Source organism: Gadus chalcogrammus, chromosome 1 (genome assembly GCF_026213295.1).
Source record: "Gadus chalcogrammus isolate NIFS_2021 chromosome 1, NIFS_Gcha_1.0, whole genome shotgun sequence".
In the NCBI taxonomy this organism is placed as follows: Eukaryota; Metazoa; Chordata; class Actinopteri; order Gadiformes; family Gadidae; genus Gadus; species Gadus chalcogrammus.
In genome coordinates, this window is record NC_079412.1 from 15083676 (window position 1) to 15108809 (window position 25134).

General features: G+C 46.0%; 1 protein-coding gene across 5 annotated transcripts in view; it reads left to right on the forward strand.

Moving 5' to 3' along the window:
- The first annotated feature begins 726 nt into the window (after positions 1 to 726).
- Positions 727 to 25134, forward strand: part of plekhg5b (pleckstrin homology domain containing, family G (with RhoGef domain) member 5b) — a 55677-nt gene continuing 31269 nt past the window's right edge. For 2 of the 5 annotated variants that reach the window (XM_056591413.1, XM_056591422.1), the window contains exons 1-2: positions 727 to 1404; positions 13537 to 13613. In XM_056591413.1, the coding sequence (XP_056447388.1) occupies positions 1323 to 1404; positions 13537 to 13613 (159 nt within the window). In that variant the 5' untranslated portion in view covers positions 727 to 1322. The other 3 variants (XM_056591412.1, XM_056591420.1, XM_056591416.1) reach the window with 3 other exon arrangements.

The following is a 25134-nucleotide window of genomic DNA, read 5'->3' on the forward strand; positions in this document are numbered from 1 at the left end:
CTGTTCCATTTTTACCACAGTACTTTGAGATGATGGCTGTGGTAAAAAGATACTCCTGTGCAGGACTTGACTGCTTTGTTGGTCCGGTGAACATATTAGGCTTTAACTCCTAAGGAGGAGGGGGGAGGGGGGGGGGGTGTTATGGAACTGTAGAAGAAAGTATGAGGACCACCCATCTAACAGTAACAGATTCGCTCATGGAAGTAGCTGGTGTGTTGTGCCCTATCTCCGTGTGGTTTGTGTGTGTGTTTGTCAACACAGCTTTGAATAAGCTGTTTACCTGGGGCCAGGAGTAAATAGAAGGTGCTGCGTGGCTGTCAGACAGGTTGGATTTACTCTTGCCCTAAGGTAAATAATAGCTTCCCTATGTTGTGTTGGGACATGTTTTGCATGTAATCTCACACACACACACACACACACACACACACACACACACACACACACACACACACACACACACACACACACACACACACACACACACACACACACACACACACACCTGAATGACTGGATTCAAGTTCAACGTGATCAAAATAAAGTAATTACCAACTATTAAAAAATATTTGTTGATGTAATGGTTTATGTATTCCACTAAATGTTTCTAAATGTTATGTAGGTCATCTCTTATTGCGTTGGTTTGCAGCATCCAGGGTTTGCAGATGTTTATACAATGAATACGGTGAGTCTTGGTGTCTTCGGCGCCCCTAGCGGCGACATGTTGACATCGTCACAGAAACGGCGATTCTTTGTAGATCCAGGTTGAGGTGGTCTGAATGAATGGAACAGAGGAGCTGATGGTTGATTGTCAGCCAACTTCGATCGAGGCAAGGAGGGGGAAACGTGACAAACTTTAACAGAACCTAATTTAGAGTTGATGGCGGTGATTTAACTTGTTTCGAGTGGTATGGACGTAGAATATATCCTGTTCCGTATTGAACACGTATTGGGATCTGGAACACGAACCTTTGCTAACAAAAAGATACAGTGGACCTCGAGGAGATCTTCGCACAGATTGCATCAACAGGTCGTTGTGTACTGCTTTGTCACGTTTAACATCATACAAACACTGACGCTGGAGAGGGGAATGCAAAATGTTACTTCGGTCAATAATTTAGTGCATTAATCGTGATCTGAGCACTAATTTTCACAATTGACCCTACACATTAGACCAAAGAAGCTAACGAGTGTGAAACGAAGCTACAAGACAAGGACACTATTTTAGACGAGCACAATGAAGACGTGAAGGAATTCTCATTAACATCTAATCCACGACGGAGCAGACCTGCGTCGAGGAGTCTCCTGGAGGATCGCATGCTTAGATGGTTCCGAGCAAGTGGACCATGAATTCAGTTCTCCACAAATCACCCCCGAGGAGTTGGCTTGGTCTAAAACTACGACTCAGTAAGTAATATTGTGTGACATGTATGGCGTTGTATTCGTTTTGTCTGGTATTAATGGTGTTGGATCTATTCAAATATCGGATTTCACGGGACAATTGGTCACATGGGCATTGTAGGTTATGTAGGCTGGTCCGGGACCGGGACAGATAGAGACGTTTCAATTTCATAAACAAGACATTATCTTCCCATCGCAACAAGTGAACGGGTGGATTAAAACGTTTTTGCTCAAGAATTGGGCTCTAATATGTTGGATGGACTCATTTACACTCTAGGCATCGTGAATCCAAACCTCAAATGGAGTTGGGACATTTAAAATTGGCACCATTGTCCCTCATTTTCAGACACAACATATTTCCACAAAAAAAAAAAACTTGGCCTACATATTTGGTTGCAATCTCTCAAAATAAAACCTGACATGCCTCTAGCGACTATACATGACTGTCTGAGGCTAGTATGCCAGCAAAATTACCCATTGCCTTTACATGAAGTTCATTTATACGCTGTCACACCGTTCACATTGCCACAGTGTGGACAGCCAATGTGTTCATACAGTAAGCAAGGTCAGCATGGAGTTAACGCTGAGCAGCCTAATTAGCAGAGTCTGGAACACCTCAGTGTTCCAGGCCAGCAGAGTCCTAAGCCTGTCTTAAACACACTAGTCTAATCTGAGAGCAGATGTCTAGATTATATTCCCCAAAAGCATAAATGGGGGAGTTATTATTGACGGATATGAATGTGGTGTTAATATGTCAGGCATTTCACTTTAATTGTTTGCACCTATTTGAAGGCATTTCATATTCAAACAAATCCCATTAACTATCCAAATCGACATGGATTGGAGATGGACCGCTCACAGTGCACTCAGAACCTGACGGACACATGGCTGCAAAGCCCTAGCTAGTCTGCCTCCTATAATCTGGTGTAAAGCCTGGCCCATTGCTCGTGACCATCTAAACTTCCTTCTTCAGATTATCTCCCATTGTTCCACTTTTTTCTTTCCCACCATCATTTACTCCTTGCGTCTTTTTACTTTCTGTGTTTTCCTGTTGCTAGTCTGGTCTAGAGTGAGTTCTGCTTCTTTGCCTCTCCCCATTGACTTTTACTGCTCAAGCTTAGCTAGTCAAAGCATGTCTGTTTCTGTCCTATTGCAGAATAGTTGTGTGGCTCTGCTTTCAGTTCCATTCTCCTTTCATGAGGTAGATATTATAGCCGGATTCTTGATCATAAGATGACATGGAGTGAATTGAACGGTGTGTATTGGGTTATTCCACAGAAACGTTGGTTTAGCTTAAAAACAATGTATGTTCATATCGCCTATCTTTTTTTTTTTTTTAAAGAAAACAATCTTTGTAACCAAACGATTGCAACACTGAATCTGTAAAAAAAAACGTAAGAAATATTCATAAGAATTGCTCAGCTATGCGCATATCTTTTCTTTGAAATCACAGAATATTTACATTTGAATAGGGATCAATGCTTATTTTGGCTCGATATCGAGTGCATTGTCCCAGACTGTAAATCAGTGGCTTCCACACCCCTCTGCAAAGTAATTTCCGATGTTGTCCCTCAACCATGAAGTAATCCGATAAAACATACACTCCCAGCTGGAGGCCACCCCGCCCCACTACCCCTCTGTGATATAATTTCCCATCAGGCCCCGCCATAGAACCGAACCATCAGACCACAGTATGGATAGACACTGTCATATAGTGCACTATTCACCTGTGCTTCACCTTGCTCATTGTGTTCCAAGGAATACATGGGTTTATAACTTTGGTTCAAATTGCAAAGGCTGGCCTCGCCCGGAAGGGGTATTCATTCATAAACTAGTGTCAGCTGTTTTAAATTATTATACAAAGAATACGGCAGAGCCAAAGGCTTTTCTTATTGGTTTCATGTACTCTCTTTAATTTCACCTGAGTATTGAATTCCTCTAAAGAGCGGCTTAAGTCATTCATCTTTTGTTGGCTTCATATTATAACGTGAGCCATATTTATGTTGGAATATGTTTGAAAAAGGAAAATATTTTTTATCAAATTAAAGTTTAGTTACCAACGTCAATATTATTTGTAACAGAGAAAGTCGATGAGGGTCAAAGTTGTACTGTATCTCTGTAGACTAAGCAATATGTCTGTTGGTCTTTGTTTCAAGGATAGAAAGAAACTTACAGATGGCCTCGAACGCTCCAAGCATAATGGGAAATGTTTATTCCTGATTATATCCTGTAGTCAAAATGCTCCCACCTGGTCAAATGACTGTTTACTAATATTACAGCCTTCTTTATGGCAATAACCGTCCTTTCATGGAATAGGTGTTTTGATTTTCTCCAAAGTCTGTTATTGGTGGACCTTTGACAGCCTGCAATTTCAGCCAGATGGTTTCAATTATAGGATTATTCATCTCAACAAGTTGATGTGCTGTTGTCCCTCTGAAGAGCTGTATGAACTTTGAAATGATATGTTTGATGGCAATTTACTCGCCCTGTTCCATGTGCACATAAGGGAGTCGACCCCATGCACTGATGGATTGTTCCTGCACAAAAGCTCTGAGAACCTGAATAGTGCTATTTATTGTTGATGCATTTGGTTCAAAGTGTTGGCCCACCTGGTTCCTGGGCTTGTGCTGTGCAAAGTGTGTGTCACATTGCTGTCAATGGTGATAAAAAAAAAAAGTATTTAATATAAATATATATCATTTTTGTTGTTATTAAAATAAAAATAGGTCCTTTTAATAACTACTCACCCAGGCTCATGTGAAAAATACTTTGTGATATGCATTACATCTTCCATTACGCAGATTGCATATTTGGTATACCATATTGCTAGCAAAGGAAAGAGCTCGCTTCAGCTTTTACTGTGTGTCAGTGAAGGGTTAACTCGGTCCGTGAGATGCGCAACCTTGCTAAATATAACGCAACCTTCTCCACATGGTCACGCACAAGCCCTCCACTGCACTCTCACTGTCAACACTGAGGCGTAGACACTCCGGTACTACTGACTCCTTCAGCTCCTAATTATACTGGCACTTGGTTAAACAACAAATTTCTCCAACGGCCCCATAATACTTCAGTTAGTGTGTTGAGGGCTAATTTACCGCCTCATGGGTAACGTGGATGTATTGTGTTCGTTCTGTCTTCAAGGCAGACACGCACTCGCTCGAGCACCGCATTCAACACTTTCATTTCACTTTGAAAAATTTACCACGTGGGGATCCAGAAATAAGTGCTGTGTTGGGATGTCTTTTTAAATAGTGCCACTCAAGCTATTGCTCACGTAATGCAGGCACATCTTAAGGCACATCATTGTAACCCATGCTCCCTAATGGCCATCATTAACTACAAGAACATTTTATTGTGTTTCTTTTGTTTTATTTGATATTTTATTTGTTTTATTTGATATGACAAAGTGATACATTTGTCATAATTAAAGTTGGCGCACCTATGTGGCAGCACCCTGGTCTTATAGCTAAGCTTCTCTCCTTCCCACTCAAAGAGGAACGAAGCTGAACTGTGTAACACCCAGGAGCTCCACGCAGCTGAACAACAGCTAAGATCTAAAAAATCTAACAGAATGGTGTTCCTCTGAGGATTTTCTTTAGCGATCTAATTAAATGTATTTGATGCAGGTCTTATCATAGCTTAACAAGCCTCTGTGTTTATAAATCCACCATAGCCCTTGTGTTTTAACAGAGCATGAGAAGTGCGTCCGTCCACTCGTCCTCCTCATGAAGGTTGTGAACGGGGGATGACACCTCCTCCAGTCCTCTTCCTTTGTTTGTGCAGTAGGTGGAAATTGGCCTGTGGGGTTTGCAGCGAGGTTCTCATGCTGCACGGCCGCTCTCTTCATTAAATAGGAAACTCTGTGCTCAAGGCGGGTTGGGGATTATTACCATATGTCTGCAGAACCTAGCTCCCATTCTACCCTCTAATTTCTTATACCAAAATTGGACATTTGGGTTGGTGTGTGTGTGTGACAACGTTCCTCCCTTTCCCTTGCCTGGCTCGCTGGATACTCGCAGTGATTCTTTTCCCATTTTTAGATGCATAATAGCAGTGCATCAACCTTTTCAGCAATAGTCCGGGGAAAATATTATGGCTGGTCTCTGCTATCTACATGGGGCGCTTCCCCTCCAGACATTAGCACATCTTGTGTTGTGGGTCTATGTTGTGTCTAGGGTGGAGATTAGGCCCTTCATCCTCTGAGGGTTAAGGATCTCTGCTACATTAGATTAGCCCGGTTTAATTTAACTCACTGTAAGAATTGCATTTATACAAAAGAACAAATCTTTGAGGAGACATAAAAGGCGTGGGCTGTAATTAATGCAGAAAAATGTAAGACTTTTACAGTTCTGTACAAATCATAAAGAAAGTCCACTCTGGGTGTGGGAGGAGGTTCAAAAGAGATCTTTGTGTGACTACGTCTAAAGGCCATTGGCCGACATTGCCCGTCCCAGCATGCAACTCACCTCTGCATGAATACTACACTTGTCTGCTGGGTGGGTTGAGTCCCCCCACCCCCCCATTACCATTTTTTTTCTCCCAAATCCTACACAGGAGTTTGACATGAGCAGCTTGTCTTGCACACCAGTTTAGGAAAGTTGACCATGGATACAGCCGTGGTGGAGCCATGGAGAGGGTGACTGCATCTGCAATCTTTTTTTCTTATGGGATTCAGTCAGCCACACATTTTAGGAAGACCTTGAGATATCGTTTTTTTGTAACTTGGGGACTCAGGGTTAACATGTTTCTTTACGTTGTTCAGAAGTTGTATTTATGGATGTTTGAGTAATGAATTTACAGCAACATGACTTTAATAATCAACATGATGCTGCATGCAAAAAACATCAGGATTCCACCTGGAGGGACGTATTCAAATGTATTTAATCAGGGCAACAGTTGTATTTCCGTATCATTTTACGATTTAATCTACTTCTTGAAAACCTAATTTGTATTGGCATGCTATGCCTGGGATGGTAAACAAATTAGTTTAAGATTGGATTTAATTTCTTTTGTTGAAAAAGCTTTAATACTTTTTAAATTTATTTGATTTAGTTGAGCTCAAAGCAAGTGTGGTGCCCTTGATTAGCCAATTGGGCCGTTGAGGTTTGTGATGTAGACATTTTTCGAGATGGCATATGAGAAGGACCCGAAGTTGCCGGGAGTTCATTTGATCAATCTTTCATGGAAGTCTGGGTTGGTCAGTGGTAGATTTGTCTCGGAGAGTCCACCCCCATCCTTTTAGTGTTGTACGAATCAAAATGAGGGTAGGCATCAGACCAGCCAATTTTTTTTGACCTTTTGGACTATTGAGCGGTAAAACACACGACCAGCTCAAGATGTTCATGTACTGGAAGAAGCGAGGTGCCTATGAGTTGAATGCTCTGCCACCCTCTCTAATGGAAGAGGGAATGGAGCGGTATTCCTGGTCCTCCGCCATGGATGTCTTTTATGATCTTCATGGTAAGGTGTGAAATGGGCTGGGGTGTGTTCATAAATGCGTCCCGGTGATGAAGAAGCTTTTTCATTGTTTCAAAGCTGATTATATGTTATAGATAATTATGTATGAGGCCGTCTTTTCTGTCACTATATTATATAATTGTATTAAGTTACAACGTGACGAGCAACCTCTGGAATAGCTTTACCTACTCAAGTTTAATTTCAAACATAACTTTGGGGAATTTGGATGATGCACATTATTTCTGAAGTCCAGGTTGTAATATTGGTACAGCAGGCTGTAAAGATAACCTATTGGACACAAAATATTCCCTTTCTAGCTTTCCATTGTGTCGCAGCATATTTAGATATGTTTACAAATTATTACAGGTTTTTAATAGGCGTATGCTTGTACTTGTATGCAAAGTATACAAGTGCTTTTGAGTACTCTAAATGGACCCTGCATGTGTAGGGGAATACAATATTCCTGAAAACATTGTTAAAAAATGAAAGCTGTCAGGCATCCTTACGGAAGACATCTCCCATATCTATCCTTAATCTGAGCCTGCACCAGGAATTTGGATTTCCAATTTTGCCCCCAGGATTATCACTGTATGGGATTGGATTTGTTTTTAACATTTCTCAGTAAGAGAGCCCAATTCTAATCTCCATATGTCAGAACTGCTGTTTTGATGATGGATTTATGCTTTAGAGTTGTAGTAAATATGAATAGTTAGACGCTGCAGAGCAAGATGTATAGGAGGGCGTAGGTAAGCAGCGCCATCATTCATTGTGGACGTTTTTACTGTTGCTACTTCCTCTTGTTGCCTCTAGTCCTGTTCAATCACCAGGCACATGTGACTTGCCAAAAAGTGGTTTCGTAATCATCACCCCACCTATTAACAAGTTAATGTTATTCAGGGTAATGTAGACCCCCCCCGCCATTGCTACGGTCAATTTTTGTCATTACAAAGGAATCTATTCCATAATGGCTCCTATTTATTCATCTAAAATACTTCATACTATCAAATATAGATGAGGCATTACCTCACACTGTTATATGAAACGTTAGTGCAAGCAGATGATTCTGGTTCACATGGATCTGCTATTCTGGCTCGAGCATTTCAGCACCATCATGGAAAAGCACTATTTGTTTCCACCGTCCCAGTCTTGGAACGTTGACCTGGTATGGGGAGCCCCTCACATGGGTGTGAAGAGTTGAGGAAAGTGGGAATGGGAACAGCCCCAGAGATGAAATATTTAGCAGTAAAGAAGTGCCTCGCTGAACTGAGATGCCTCTTGCCTCCTCTCTGGCTTTATGGCACGGCCCAGGAGCACGCCAGATTTATTTTCCCCCAGCTACACAGCCCCACTTTTTATTCCATTAGCCAAAGGAAAGTGATAAGATTGAACCGTGGGGAGGAATGCTTTTTATCCTGCCCTCTGTGCCAACCGGCTTTTGGTGTTCCGGCTTCTTTTTTTTTAGCCCTCCTGCTCCACTTAGCTGAGGGGTGGTCGCCGTTAAAGGCCGACCTGTCCGGAGGATTTGGCCCCAGAGAGGAGGAGTGATCAGGAGTGAACAGGCTTTGATCCTCACCTTTTTTTTTTTTTTTTTACCCTCGCTTGTAATTAAGCGCGGGCACCAACATTTTCCTTACTCTGCTGCTGCACTCAACGTCAGCTCTCCCCGGCTTAGGGCTCATTTTCTCTTTCTCAAGCTTCAGTTTCAGCCACCGGCAGCTTAGAGGAACTCCAGAACCATGGCTCTACTCAGTCACACACCCCCATTCCTGTTTCAAGCCCGACACTCACCAGTCTCAACGCAACGACTCAAATCCATGTCTGATTATGCCGGCCCTCCACACTCAGCAACACATCCTGGATATTGGTGCCAACCTTCTTAAAGCTTATTAACTCTGAAGAGTGAATGGTCTCTTTAAGCACTCAGTAGATGTGACACCGGTACCATGATTCTGACATGTGAAGGGGCTTTATTTAGAATGGATTTGAACTCTTTACATCTATTCATTACTTGCTTGTAGCCTGTCAGTAAGTTCATTGTTTCTGTCACCATATTGACTCGGAAGTTGTAATCAAAATCAATAGTGCCAATATCCATTTGACCTCCATCTGAGTGAACAACAAAAATAATTATATATAGATTAGAAGAGGGTGACCCATATGATGGTGGTTCACATCATGGCCGGACTTTACAAGTTTGTTTATATGTGTCGGGCTGACTTATCTGTTGTCTGTGGCGAGGCACATTGACAAATGCAGCTCTCCTTGCCCTGTGTTGATCATTTTACTTTGATTGAGGCTTTAAGACCGCATTTGGTATCTGTTTATTAGAAACAAGGAAGCTTGCTTTAGTTGTTCGGTTTGTCACTGTGCCACTGACTTTGTCTTTTGAAGTGGGTGGATAACAAATTCATGATGTATATAAAAATGTTATATCGCACTGCTTGAAAGATGTGTTGTTGAACACTGAATGAAATGTGTGTATAACACAAAGGAACCAGGATGCAGGTAGGATCCCTTTCTATGTTTTTGTTATCAATGGCAGCAATGTATCGGTGGTGCCATTGGGGTTTGTGGGGGTGAATCAGAAAACCACTGAACAGAATATGGCTAAACTAGGTTTCTACTGCCTGAATATCATTCTTTAGCTTCAGCAAGTGCATAATCAGATTATGTGATGTCCCATACTGGGCTCTATCGATCGTGAGCGGATTGTCATCAAACCAACGTAGTCGGATCTTAAAGGAAAAGCCAACAACATCTATCCAATTAACCTAATGTACAAGACCTGTACTTGTCTGAGCATTTTTTCCCCTCACCATCGCAACCAGTTTCTTTCCCTTTCCAAACTTTAGTCTGCTTTGTGCATGGCTCGAATCCGTGTAGAACCTAGTTCACCACAATACTGTACATTGTACATCTTATTATGTGTTTTCTTTCGAGTAAGATCTGAAAACAGGGATTTGACTTGTCAAGCAGTATTGCTACTTGATAAGTCACCAAGTGACTTGTATGCGATATGAAGGGTCTACAATGGGATGTCTGAACACTGCCAACCTTATTCAAGCATAAAGTCGTATTGTATTATTAACTAGCGTCCCCTTTCCGTGTACACTATCCCTATACCGAATAGCAACATTCCAGGGTTACTAATCGGCTTGGGATTCCAGTAATGAGGGAACATACCTCTCTTTCTCTTTGTGTCTGCTACTTGAACCCACCACCCGTCTCATGAAGAATTGCATGACACACAAGGTGCTGTGAGCCCTTCTGACCAATTACTGTATGCTTGGGACATAAATGCTCTCGAAAAAAATCCACATTATGTAACACACCCCACGTGACCTTCCTTAAACACGATCATAGTGTAATTAAGTCGGGGCCTTATCCTGCCCTACACTTTGTTTCCCTTGCATGTGACGTGATGGGAGAAAGAATGTTCCACCTTTTATCAGCCAACAGCAGTCCACACTATTCATCCAGCCAAAGGCAGTCCAAGCTATCCAATGAGACGACCGCAGACCAAACTATCCAATCAGCTTGTTTTTGCATCTCCCAATCTTATGAGGTTTGGGTGTCCATTTTTCTTAATTTTATGTCAAACGATTCTTACCTGCGATCGCAATGTAAACACATGTTTCATATGCTAATAAAGCCAGAAGGTTTGTGGAGGGGGGGGGGGGGGGTGGTGCACTGCGGGGGTAAAATAACACGAACAGGATATTTTTTTTCCCGGCCCCCACTGCCGCTGAAACCCCTGCCCTGATGTTGGCTGCGCGCTGCAGATTGGATCAAGAACTCGCGTCTGTCCACCAGACCTGGCCTTATTTAGCCATGGAGGAACACGATACAGCTGTGATTCCATTGTTCAATTCAGTGTGCAGCATGCAAACATGGTTTTCTATTAAGCTTTCTTTATTAACATTACACAACGGCAATCATCATGTGGAACAGTGGAACAGCTAATTCTTTTTCCTTTGAAATGCCAAACTCGCCCTTTGGATGAAAAACAAAGGTAGCTATGTTGAGCATGTGTCCCACAGCAGGCTGCACAGGTGGCGTTGGCACGCAGCAGGGCGGTCCCCCCCGGCCGGCCGGCCTTGCGTGCCCATCTGTACCGCAGTCTCCCCAGAGCCTCCTGCACGCGCCACCTCTTCCTTGGCACCACCTGCCAGCCTGCTCTTCCCTTGAGGCTGAGCCATGTCATCCTCTGCTTGATCGTCTCTCACCGGCTACGTCGAGTCCCGCCAGCTTCTATTTCTCCCACACCCATCCCTCAAGTGTCGCTAGCGTGCATCTATCTCTGCTGCCCGGGGCCGAGCTCCCTGCCAGGTTTCCTTGTCGGCGTGCCTTCCCGTCGGCCTCCCATCTGTCTATTGTCCCGTCACCGGAGCCGTTGCATAACCTTTCCTCCTGGCCTAGAGGTGCATTGTTACGTTACCGTTTTCACAAAATTAGGGGTGGGGGGGAGAGTTGGGGGTAGGAAAAAATTAAAGCTGGTATCAATACTATGCAGATAAAAAAAGGTCACCTCTCCTCCAGGTGAGCTATCTGGGTGCACCGCTGGAGGGCCTTTGGGTGCAGCTACAGCCTTTAAGGGAATGTCCTTTACAAAGCAATTACTACTGCATCAGTGAAGCCACAATGTTTCTTGTGATGCTAGGATTGTTGATTCTGTTTCCGGCTGTCATATGAGGTTGAATCTGAACTTTTTGGACATTCTCTATTAAAAAGATTGTAGGACAATCTTTTTTTTATACCAGTAATCCAAGCAGCCAAGCGAGAGTTACCAAAATACTAATGGTTTGTGGTGGTCTTCAATTCCATAAAGCATGGTAGAAGTGGGAAGTGAATGGATTGTGGCCCATTTGGTTGTGCTGGTTAGGTTTGTTTTAGCTTTGGCCCTGGCTACAAGTACAAACTGTAGATGACAGAGGCCGCTCATCCGTGGCAACGGATTAATTTGTGCGCACGGTAGTTGAACTGGAGATTGTTTGTGTGTTTTGGAGCACATGACGGCTTGCGGGGAATCTGTCCCTTTTTAGTTCACAGGTTCATTGTGTGGTGTCACGTGCACACTTGTGTGCAGCGTGTGTGTGCCTGTGTCGGTTGGTTTTTAGGCTTAATCAGCAGTGCTGAGTTCAGGAATTCCTGTTCATCAGGGAGAGAGCGGGAGCAAACGAGGGCAAAAGAGAGCGAGCAAGAGGGAAAGAGCAAAGGGAGAGGTGAAGAGATCAACGAAAGAAGGCCGTGTTTGAATGTTCTGCAGGAAAGAGCGGTTTTGGTATAAAACAGGATAAGTATAAAAGGAAGCTGAACCTGAAACAATGGATATGTGGACATGACGCTTGAGGGAGGTGAGGAAGACTATGGATGGGTAATGAGGAGCTACGGCTAGTGGTTACTACGTGGCTTTACGATGTTGGTCAGGAGAGTCAGGCCGGTGGTTGACAGCGAGATTGCAATGATGGGTGCTTGCTTTTTATCACCCGTCGTTTAGCCTGAGCGCGCCATTTGGGATTCCGCTGAGTCAGGCTGAGGGAGTGACAACACAGATGCACATCTGTATTCCAAACCACAAGGCAACAGCTGCTCCTTTCCTCATCAGCGCCTGACAGGCAGACAGACAGATTACCCCTCCAGACTCTTGAGTCTTGCTACTGCTTTCAAATGTGCATATTTATTCTCCAAAAAACACACACACAAACCAACACCCCTCATACACACACACACCGTCTGACGCCTCGCTCTCTCGCACTCTCTCCGATTTCCGATGGGGTAAATATGGATGTGTATGTGTCCACGCATTTCTATCAAAGCTGGAGGCTCCCTTCTGCTGCCAGCAGCTAGAGCTCTTGCGAGGACCCTTGGACTGATGTGTCTCTTCTACAGAAGCTACAGCTTATAGAAGCCTGACCCAAGTCTGGCTGTGTGCGTGTGGGAGTGCTGTGGTGGAGGGCTGGTGCATGCTTTCTTCCTGCCATTTGAACCAGGTCAGAGTGGAAGGCTTGACCCCGGACAGTTTTAGGCAACGAAGCCCTGCCCCCCTTTCGGAGGGGGTTTCGGGCGGGCCCCGCATCGGGCACCAGTTACGCTGATTGTCGTCCTCCCCTTTGACCCTTGGGGTGTAGCTTTAGCGGTTGACTCGAAGGTGACTCGTTCTGCTACCAGGCCAGCAAAAGCTGTGACCTAGCTCTGACTGCGGACCAGGGCATTGTTTGTTTATGTTTTAAAGGACGCTGGCCTTGGAACGCTTGCTGAAGACTGGCCTCTGGTGTTCACTTGTTCCTTCAGATCCGGTCTTTAACACTTTGGCTTGTTGATGTGGTGACGTCTTAAATCCATATGATGACACACTCCTAGCAACAAAGTTTGACTTGTGTTTATATAAAACAGGACGTTTTTTTTGTATTTCTCACTTAATAAGTTGGTCTTAAATCGCGTCCTTTTAAGTGTCCTTGAGTTTGAAATGCGCTACATAATATAATTTATTATTATTATTAAACATCCCCTTTGCGGCAGTATTTACAAATTCGTTTTTGGCAAAGGGTTAACCTCACTCATAACAGACTGTCATTGTGTTCATATGTCGAGTGTTGAGACTGGCCTTGTCTGATGCCTTCCCGTCCCCTGACTATACTCTCCAAGATTAAGTCAAACGTCTCTTCTTCTTCTTTCCAGACGAGAAGCCCCTGCAGGAGGAGGACTGGGTGGTCTGCCAGAACCCGGAGTGCCCGGAACGCCGCAGGGCCTCCAAGGTAGTGTGTGTGTGTGTGTGTGTGTGTGTGTGTGTGTGTGTGTGTGTGTGTGTGTGTGTGTGTGTGTGTGTGTGTGTGTGTGTGTGTGTGTGTGTGTGTGTGTGTGTGTGTGTGTGTGTGTGTGTGTGTGTGTGTTATTTTTAGGTGTCAAAAGGGTGTGTGTTGCTCGCTGCCCACTAGACTGTGAAATGAATTATTCCTTTGAAGCTACTGGATTGGTAAACGGGAGTCTGGCCAAGAGAGAGGGAGAGAAAGGGATTTGAGGATAGCGTTCCCTGCCGACTGACTCAACCTTCTCTCGATTTGGCTCTGTTTAAGTGAAGTTAGCTTTTTCTAAGTTTGGTCTATATGTAGAACGACCTCATGACCTAGGGGTACAGAGGGTACTCCCTCAACCATCCAATGCAGCCAACGTGTGTAATGGAGACGAGGAAGAGGAGAGAGACGGAAGCGAGTTACCGAGCTGGACGGTTGCTCCTACGACAGCAAGAGGGCTAGGACTTATAAATAGAGAACAATAAAGTCCAGCAGGAAGTGGGGGAGCGCTTAAGGACTTACCTGCTCCCCTATCTGCTCCCCTATCTGCCATCTCTTCCACCATTGCCTCAGAGAATTGCGTGCAGCAGCCCCCCCTTCCCCCAACCCCCCTTCCCCCAACCCCCCCCAATACAAAAACAATCTCGTCGTTTCTATTTTTCTTTCAACAAACGGCTCTAATAAAGGGCCTCTGGCTTTCTTGAAGTCTGTCTGTCTGTCTGTCTGTCTGTCTGTCTGTCTGTCTGTCTGTCTGTCTGTCTGTCTGTCTGTCTGTCTGTCTGTCTGTCTGTCTGTCTGTCTGTCTGTCTGTCTGTCTGTCTGTCTGTCTGTCTGTCTGTCTGTCTGTCTGTCTGTCTGTCTGTCTGTCTGTCTGTCTGTCTGTCTGTCTGTCTGTCTGTCTGTCTGTCTGTCTGTCTGTCTGTCTGTCTGTCTGTCTGTCTGTCTGTCTGTCTGTCTGTCTGTCTGTCTGTCTGTCTGTCTGTCTGTCTGTCTGTCTGTCTGTCTGTCTGTCTGTCTGTCTGTCTGTCTGTCCTGTCTGTCTGTCTGTCTGTCTGTCTGTCTGTCTGTCTGTCTGTCTGTCTGTCTGTCTGTCTGTCTGTCTGTCTGTCTGTCTGTCTGTCTGTCTGTCTGTCTGTCTGTCTGTCTGTCTGTCTGTCTGTCTGTCTGTCTGTCTGTCTGTCTGTCTGTCTGTCTGTCTGTCTGTCTGTCTGTCTGTCTGTCTGTCTGTCTGTCTGTCTGTCTGTCTGTCTGTCTGTCTGTCTGTCTGTCTGTCTGTCTGTCTGTCTGTCTGTCTGTCTGTCTGTCTGTCTGTCTGTCTGTCTGTCTGTCTGTCTGTCTGTCTGTCTGTCTGTCTGTCTGTCTGTCTGTCTGTCTGTCTGTCTGTCTGTCTGTCTGTCTGTCTGTCTGTCTGTCTGTCTGTCTGTCTGTCTGTCTGTCTGTCTGTCTGTCTGTCTGTCTGTCTGTCTGTCTGTCTGTCTGTCTGTCTGTCTGTCTGTCTGTCTGTCTGTCTGTCTGTCTGTCTGTCTGTCTGTCTGTCTGTCTGTCTGTCTGTCTGTCTGTCTGTCTGTCTGTCTGTCTGTCTGTCTGTCTGTCTGTCTGTCTGTCTGTCTGTCTGTCTGTCTGTCTGTCTGTCTGTCTGTCTGTCTGTCTGTCTGTCTGTCTGTCTGTCTGTCTGTCTGTCTGTCTGTCTGTCTGTCTGTCTGTCTGTCTGTCTGTCTGTCTGTCTGTCTGTCTGTCTGTCTGTCTGTCTGTCTGTCTGTCTGTCTGTCTGTCTGTCTGTCTGTCTGTCTGTCTGTCTGTCTGTCTGTCTGTCTGTCTGTCTGTCTGTCTGTCTGTCTGTCTGTCTGTCTGTCTGTCTGTCTGTCTGTCTGTCTGTCTGTCTGTCTGTCTGTCTGTCTGTCTGTCTGTCTGTCTGTCTGTCTGTCTGTCTGTCTGTCTGTCTGTCTGTCTGTCTGTCTGTCTGTCTGTCTGTCTGTCTGTCTGTCTGTCTGTCTGTCTGTCTGTCTGTCTGTCTGTCTGTCTGTCTGTCTGTCTGTCTGTCTGTCTGTCTGTCTGTCTGTCTGTCTGTCTGTCTGTCTGTCTGTCTGTCTGTCTGTCTGTCTGTCTGTCTGTCTGTCTGTCTGTCTGTCTGTCTGTCTGTCTGTCTGTCTGTCTGTCTGTCTGTCTGTCTGTCTGTCTGTCTGTCTGTCTGTCTGTCTGTCTGTCTGTCTGTCTGTCTGTCTGTCTGTCTGTCTGTCTGTCTGTCTGTCTGTCTGTCTGTCTGTCTGTCTGTCTGTCTGTCTGTCTGTCTGTCTGTCTGTCTGTCTGTCTGTCTGTCTGTCTGTCTGTCTGTCTGTCTGTCTGTCTGTCTGTCTGTCTGTCTGTCTGTCTGTCTCTGTCTGTCTGTCTGTCTGTCTGTCTGTCTGTCTGTCTGTCTGTCTGTCTGTCTGTCACATCGGGCAGCCACAAATAGGGACAAATAGTGTGTGACACCGTGCGTCCCCTCTGGCTGGGGTGAGGGGCCGATGTTATGTAATACGACTACGAGGGACCGACCGACGTACGGGGGATGAGTTGGACAGACTGACGACAGAGGACAGATCATCCCACTTGACGGAGCGAAAAGAGTGGAGCAAGTCTGACCAACAACTAAACACTAACATTACAGTGAACTCCTATTAATCAGAAAAGGTGACTCATGTTCTGAGTCGCTGTTAGTCAACGTAATCGGCTGATCATGACGGCCTTCTGAGAGCAACACGGGGCTGGAAGGTTTCCACCGAGGTGTAACTGTTTACCATATTGAGTCGTGTTGTTGATCCTGGGTATGGATTTGTTGGACACAGGCCTCTCTTTGGTCCCGTCTCATCTCTGGGAAGCAGGCTGACTGGTTTTTGTATCTCATCTTAAACAGCAGAGGGCAATGTCACAACAACAGAGCTTATGTGTTCAGTCTCTCGCTCTCTCTTGTTCGCTCTCTCTCTCTCCTCTTACTATCTTAATGCTACTGAGAGCCATAAACAGATCCAAACATATTGAGAACATAAATGTACCATTTGACCGTTCCACACATGAATTGAAGCATGCTCAGATGTCCGTCTCTCTCTCTCTCTCTCTCTCTTTCTCTTTCTCTTTCTCTCACTCACTCACTCACTCACTGTGGCATCAAAGGATTTTTTTTACTTTGAACAAAAAAACACTTAAAGCTTTTAGCAGTGATTTTAAGAGTACTGAAAGTGTATATATATTTTAAGTCCAATCTCTTTGAAGAGGGGCCTGTTTGGCAACAAGACACAGAGCAGATCCAAACAGTACGGGACGGGAGGGCTTCTCTGCGTTCCCCTGTTCTGGGGCTCTCTCCCTCCCCGCTGCCGTTTTCCTGTGAAAACCAGTTTGGTCCCGAGGCAGGGCTTCGTTATTGGGCTCGGTGCCGCATAGCCACGAGACTCCCCACGGAGCCCCATCTCCTCCAGTCACACCTGGGCTGAGGAGACCTAGCCTTTTTGTGTGCGTGCGGGTTGCGCTGAGTTCATCTGAAAGCTATTCAATCACTCCAGGTGTCCCATCCACACACACACACACACACACACACACACACACACACACACACACACACACACACACACACACACACACACACACACACACACACACACACACACACACACACACACTCCTTCCATGTTGTCACCACCTGACACAGATCCCGCTAGCTTTGATGGCGCGGCTCCACAGCCGAAGGGGAGCTTAGCATTGTCTCTCTCCTTCCTGCTGTGGTTGGTGCAGTTCAGAGAGTGGCTCATGCCGGGCTTGGCAGGTGGCTATCGGGACGGGGGGGGGGGGGGGGGGGCTATGTCAGAGGTGTTTGATCAGGTACCCGTGGACCAGTGGGGGACCAGACTCTATTTGTTAGATTTGAGCTCAAAAGTGGCCTAAGCTTGCTCCTGTTGCCCCTTCATCCCCCGATCGCCCGTTCCTAACCTCCTCCCTTTCCCTCCCTCCCTCAGTTTCTTTGAGCCTTCTATAGGACAGGACCAGACAAGAGTCTTGAAGGTGTGGGTTCCCGTGGCAACCAGGCCCCTCCCAGTGCTAAACAGCTGGCGGCAGAGAAAAGAGAGCGAGAGAGAGGTTGGGGGGGGGGGGGGGGGGGGGGGGGAAGAGAGTGAGAAACTGTGAGACGTTTTTCTTGACGTGAAAAAGAATGAGGCGGTTTCATTAGCATGTCTCCCCACCCAGGATCTATTTCTGTCCGTCCCGATCTTCCCCAGTCACACTCTCAACCCAACCCCTTAAAAAAAAAAAGTGTATTCTTGAGGTTTCATCTGTTGTTTCTGTTTTCGCTCGGTTTTAATCCTGAAATCCTGATGAGTAACACTGAGAGGAAGCCAACATTATTTAAACCAGAACAAGGCTTGCTCATGGCGAGCAGTCTTGCCCAATCCAGGAGAGTTGTGTCATATTGTTCATACCGTTGTAAATGATGAGTTGAATTCCTGAACTTCTAATTTTGGACGGGAATGGGAACTGGGTGTACATATTTCCAAACGGGGAGAAATACTTAATTGATACTGCCTCTCACACTTGCTCCTCTCAGCTGAACTCTATTGAAGTCTTTATCTGTAGGTTCTCCCCCTAACCTGTGTGGACGTCTGACGTACCCAGAGACATGAAGTTGGCGTGTTGAGACATATTGGCAGACACTTTCAGTCACGTTATGATAAACTCTACCTGCGTAGGAAGTGATGTCATGAGGTGTCATGGGCAAATATCTCATCGCTATAGGTTTTCTAATCCGACAACAATCAATCATTTTTTGCTAATAAGACGAGATTTGGGTGTATTGTATGCAATGTTGAATGCATAATACCGTGTTAGAACATGCTATTGGAGAGGCTGTCTTCATTGTTCTGGTCGTTCTTGGAGGCGTTCTGGAAAATGCTGATATGAAATTGACTAAGATTAGATTTTGGTACCTAAAACCACACCATTGTTTTAATGAACCTTAGGAAAAGATTAATGTGGAACATGTGAGCTTTTTAACATTTTTGTAGAAACTCTATGGTCACACCATACAATGGGCCACTAGTACACATAAAAGGTGGTCTTGTAATATTTCCACCACATCCAGTGTTTAATTTGGAGTCAGAACTTGGATTAAATGCTCTTGGCCGTTATTAGTCTTTCCCACTAACTCCACATGTTACTTACTATTTTCTTTTTTTTCTTTTCTTTTTCGTATAGACGTTTTATTCTGTCGCCAAGTTTAAAAGCTAAATCATCCAGTCATATGTGTATGCAAGCTTACGTAAGACTCCTGTTTAATATTAGGCTTGGTAATTCATTACGATTAAACTTTAGGGTTATTAAAGCAGGGTTGCATAAGAGTTGCAATACAGGGCTATTTCTTATTTTAATAGCTCACTGTATAGGGCAAATGCCATGTATCCCGCTCTACCCGTGTTAAGCTTTTACATGTAATGGTTAATATGAAGCTGTCAATCTTGGCTGCATGTCCTTCAGCCACTAGCCTGGTTTTAAATGGTAGTTGGACTTCAGTCTTCAGTGTTTCTTCATTCTTCCAAACACTGCACTCCAACAGCAGGCCACAACAGGCTTTCAGCCCTCTCTCGTGCACACGTCTACACACACTGTCACTCGCAGGGAACCAATCAGAATGGCCCTTAAACACTGCTGTACTTTTCCAGTCCTTGGTGAAGGGATGGTCCTGAAATGTTCCAAAATAACTAGTCTGGGGAGAGAGTTTCATGACTTGCGTACATTCTTTAAGGATGAAACAATATTCTTTTTATAGAACTGTGTGCTATTCTTCTAAAAATAGGAAACTTTTGAGAGTTTACTTATTTTAGTTATGGTGTCCTCATATACCTTGATTGGACTATTCCAATATTCGCTATATAACTGGAACTTCCATGCGGTCACAACAAGTGTAAGTCAGGAGAACAGTTAACAAAGGGATGGCCAAAAACATTTGAAACAATACATGGGGGAACCTCTGGAATGCATGCCCATCCTTACTGGTGTTTTTAGAATGTAAAAAAAGCAGAATGTGCATTTGTTGATGTGCAACAATCCAAAGAATGTCTTGCCAGGGGGGAGTAGGAAGTAGAAACATTGACAAGGGGGTCCTAGTGACGCCATCTCGAGCCCCTCATCCCTCAGGAGCAACCATGACAGGAAGCAACATAGCGACAGAAAGGTCCATAACAGGAAGACGCCACCTGACTGGCAGGTCTGGTGGAAAGGTCTTGGTCAGGGGCCAACCGATATTGCAAAGGCTAAAGAGGTGACCCCACCACCACCGTCACCGATGATGGGCTGAGAAAACATCCCCAAGTCCCTCGCATGTGAAGCACCACTCCATGGCAAAGCCCACTAATTGTCGGTTTGCCTTTTCCTCAAGTGTGTAAACAACTGCTGCCTAATGAAGTGTTGTTAGACTGGCAATCGGCGCGGCTTAGTTAGAGGGGACGCTAGGGAAGAAATCTGCAATTGTAAAGCGTGTCATTATCGTGACGGGATGAGTAAGGGTTTCCACCGAAAAATGGTCGTGGCCCAAGAGGGACCGCAACGTCAGGGGGACGAGACCCAACCACATTTGTGATTTATTAACTCCATTCTGCTTTAAATTCCCCCTTCCTTTGCATCATCAGCTTAAAACCATTGAACTGCCTTTCCTTTCTTTTGGTTACTTTTATATAATGCTTTTGTACTTTCTGTCTCTTTCATGTTCTTCATTTCCATTATCCCCTAGTTCTTTTCGACTCATCCTCTTTGGAAGACATGGGGTAAATAGTTCTGTCTTTATTTGAACTCCGGGGGTCACATGAAGGGTACTGCCAAGGTTGTGCATCAAGGATAAGGAGACTGGCGCACTGCCCACATCTCAGCCTCCCAACCATGGTAGTGTGGCACAGGGTTAACCCTTTTTTAAACACCTTGGCCTGATTAAGGATACGAGCAAGCACACACGCACGCACATGTGCACGCACACAAACAAAACTACACATGTACCCCAGTCTGTGTTTCTCTGAGTAGTTCAGAATTGGCTAGCTAATTGTGAAGGATTTAAACATGGCTCTTCTGCGCTTAGGTCCAATGACAAAAGAGTAAAGGCCTCTTGGTATTTGTCACTTGGTATGGTCTCACAGTGTGTGTGTGTGTGTGTGTGTGTGTGTGTGTGTGTGTGTGTGTGTGTGTGTGTGTGTGTGTGTGTGTGCGACAATGGCAAAATATATCACAGACATGGGCACCCTACAAATGATGCCAACCATAACAAAAACAATATGAAGTCCAATGCAATGTATTGGCCATCGGACATGAGACAGTATTGATTGTGTGGATTGGGTCCCACTGTGATGATGACGATTCATTAGGGCAGTTCAGTTCTCACGCCGTTCCTTGTCTATTTCTTATTTTTGAACTAAATGGCGACATCAGAGTTGCATCATTCAGAGTCAACACATTTCGTGAACCCCCCCCCGCGCGTCCCCACTGTGACCTTACTCCACGACAGGTTAGGGTTTTAAAGGGCCAGCGTACACCACAAACGACAACAAAGCCTTATGATTAGGGGGGAAAAAAAGCCTTGCATCAGATGGCTATACGCAAAGAGGATCAAGTGAAGTAGAAACAAGTCAAAAGACAGGACAACAGAACAATAACGCAAACAGACACCCGACGAGACTTGTCATTTCCCACCTAGAAGTTGGCGGCGCGGTGCATCTGTGATGAATCCACGTGAGTCAGCCCAGGATACGGGCGTTGCTGCGGGGGTGTGATCGAAGGAGAAAGGCGTGGTAGACCAGGTCTGTTTTGTAAGAACAGTGTACTCTAACCCTCGCCTGTGGGAGCAGCACAGACTTTCACCGCACTCCCTCTCTCGCGTCTGATTAACGGTAGTCCCAACGGGAACGTCGCTCCGCTGTGGGGACTTTCAGAAAGAAGAGGTTCCGTCCGCCGCACGCGCTCCGCTTATCCCGCCTCGCTATCGACTCTCCCGGCACGCGCTCGGAGAGAGGAGGCTGCGTCTGTTTTCCTTAGGATTGGGATCTAAACCCTGTGACATCTGCCAGTTTTTTGGACCTTCGGGATCTAGCCGTCAAAAGCTGTCCGTGAAAGTGGGAAGGATTCTGCATTCGGGATTGGTGGTAGGTGAACACTTAAACCGTACTGATTTTCCGGCGACAAGACTGTTGCATTGTTTGAGTGCTTCAAAGTTGGGACTAGAATAAAGGTGTGTGTGTGTGTGTGTGTGTGTGTGTGTGTGTGTGTGTGTGTGTGTGTGTGTGTGTGTGTGTGTGTGTGTGTGTGTGTGTGTGTGTGTGTGTGTGTGTGTGTGTGTGTGTGTGTGTGTGTGTGTGTGTGTGTGTCACACATGTCCATTTTCTAAAATAAGCATTCAAGCCTTCGTCGGTTAGTTTACAGTAGGTTATCCCTGGTACTGGTGAAAATATATCGGTTTTACGGCAATATTCGGGGACCGATCGCTTTATGTTTAAGCCATTTGGGAGTTAAGATTCCCTGCTCTTATAGGAATAACTCTCCCCCACCCCCCCCCCCCCACCCCCCCCCCCCCCCCCCCTCTCACTATATAACACACTGCTGAGCTTTCCCACTGATTGCTATTGAGGAAGATGTGTTGCTGCACAACACAGCGCTGTGTGCCTGTGTAACCCGGCAGCCAGACCGACCGTTGCTGGACTGTTTAGGTCTGTTTTTTCCCCAAGTGTCTGCGTATTTCGCATCTGCTACTTATATCAACAACCCGGGGGCTCTCCCGACACGGCCCCTCCCGCCTCTCCTCTCCCCCCCCCCCCCCCCCCCCCCACATCAAGACTTTTAAATCATCCGTTTCCAGCGTCCACAGCGAGGGGAAACAGCTTGTGTCTCACTTATGAGGTCTGCGAAAGAGAGGCTCTCTCTCTTGCCACCCTTTTCTTTTTAGTTTTTCTTTTCTCTAGGTTGTGTTATTTTCTCTCTGGTGGGGGGTGGGGGGGGGGGGGGGGGGTGGGGAGGGTGGTGTGTCTGGTGTGTCTGCTACGTCAACGTGGGGAGGGTGGTGTGTCTGCTACGTCAACGTGGGGAGGGTGGTGTGTCTGCTACGTCAACGTGGGGAGGGTGGTGTGTCTGCTACGTCAACGGCCGCTCCGTCTCTTTCCTTCTCCTCCTGCCTTGCAGCTATGGATAGGAACGGCTGGGTTGCGTCACAGTCCAGCCCATGGTTGCCTCACACACAAACACACACACTCTCTCTCACACACACACACAGGGCAGATCATAAAGTACACTTGACTTTGTCAGAGCAGAGTGAGAGCAGAGCCGCGGGCCCGGTGAGTTTGCTGCGTATTATGGTTTGTTTTTAGGTGTTTTTGCCAACAAAACAACGTGATTTGGGTGTTTTGAGGATCCTTTTGTTGCTTGAAATATCTTCTCTTGTGTTTCTTCCGTCCTGTGATCGAGCCGGCCGGTGTCTCTAAACATTAGAGGTCTCTCAGTGTGAGTGAGTGCTAGCCGTTTCCCGTGTTTGATCCGTTGTTTATGGTGGGCGGAGCTTCAGCTGGAATCTAATTAGACTCGTTTAGTGTTTAGTTTAAAAACAAAAGTTTTTTTTTGGTTTCAAACCTGACGCTTCTGTGTCTTTAAAGACAATGTGTTCTGTGTTTTAAGTTCTTGTTTCTTGAACAACGACATTTGCCTACTTTCAGACCTTTCTGTATTCGTGCGTGATTTGTCGGAAAAACTTATTTTCTGTGTGTAGAAACATACTTTTCGTTGGAATCCATCACCTTTAAAAATGAGTAATTTCCTGTGAGTGTATCTGAAGTGCAGGTTGGACAGTTTGTGGTAGTCAGTGGAATAAACCGCGGAAAGAACTCTTACCCTAACCCTGACCAGCCCTTGTCTAACAAACAGAAAGACAAACACACGTCACAGCTACTTAATCGTCTCTCAGAATGTCGATTCCACTGGAATCGTCTGCGAACCCCGACTATGTCTGCGAACCCCGACTACCAATGTCTGAATGTGGAAGTAATGTTTTATTCTCATGATGATGATGATGACGTTCAGGAGGTAGGCTTGTGTAATCTGGGAAGAAATAATGACTCTTGCTCAACAACCTGTCAATGTTGAGGGAGTGGGTGGTGAGTTATGGTGCGTGACAATTTATCGGCATACTCATTCGGGGGAAAAAAAGGATGACATATTCTGATCAGTTATTTATTTTTTAAGGATGCAGCTCATAAAGCCCAACTCTGTGGATTTGGTTAAGATTTATTGTAAACAAGCTTCTGCTTGGACACGTGTCACTCACCATCCAAAACACCAATGAAGGCAGTCCACCTTCTGTGACCCACCTCCATGATGTCATCGCCTGCGGGGCATCGCGTGCCATGACGTCATAGCCACATCAATCCGGCCCGCATTACTCTCATTAGACAGATCGTCCCGCCGGCATGGGACTTCCTGTTGAACCGGCAGCGCACATGTTCAAGAAAAACAAAAGCAAGCGCACACACACACACACACACACACACACACACACACACACACACACACACACACACACACACACACACACACACACACACACACACACACACACACACACACACACACACACACTTTCACCCTGAGACACACTTGCACACCTTGCTCTTGTGGTGACAGGGTAAGATGCAACAAGTGCCTCTGTTTGAGTGGATCCATATTGTGTTGAAAGAGTGAGGGAGGTGGGGGGGGGGGGGGGGGGGGCAAGGGAGGCCTAGGGGAGAATCAGCTAGTTAATACAAGGCAGGCAGCGCTGTTGCACACAGAGCCAGCAGTAAAAGAAAAAAAAAAACAGGCTCTGGCACCCTCATCTACACCTCCCCACTCCCCACCCTCCCCACTCCCCACCCTCCCCACTCCCCACCCTCCCCACTCCCCCCATCCAGCAGAGCGGATGGCAGCAGAAGAAAGGGTGCAGCTGGCAGAGGAGGTTCAGTCTAAACCCCCTCACCCAACCCCCAGCCCAGCACTCCACGCCCGCCGCACGCTCTTCATTTATTGGAGGATAAATCTGAGCCGGGGCCCCGGCGGCCACCCCCCCCAGCTTCCCTTTGATGTTGCGCTGTGTGCTTGCCGTCCCACACGGGCCCCCTGCTAATGGCAACTCTGTCATGGGGAGGGTTAAAAGGACGCCTCGTCCGGCCGGCGGAGGGGCCGGGACACACTAACCCGGCCCCCGGAGGTCGTTGAACGTTGCTTACAGAACGAGCAGCGCTCTCTGAGCCTGACGGGGAGCACGAAGCGCGCTCAGAAATATCTGAAAAGGGCCAGTATATCTTTCTTGGCTGCTGCTGGGGATTTCAGCAGCGCCACAGCTGCTGCTCAGACCGCGAGTGTCTGCCGGGCGCACCATAGATGTTCCTCTAAGCGTGTGTGTGTGTGTGTGTGTGTGTGTGTGTGTGTGTGTGTGTGTGTGTGTGTGTGTGTGTGTGTGTGT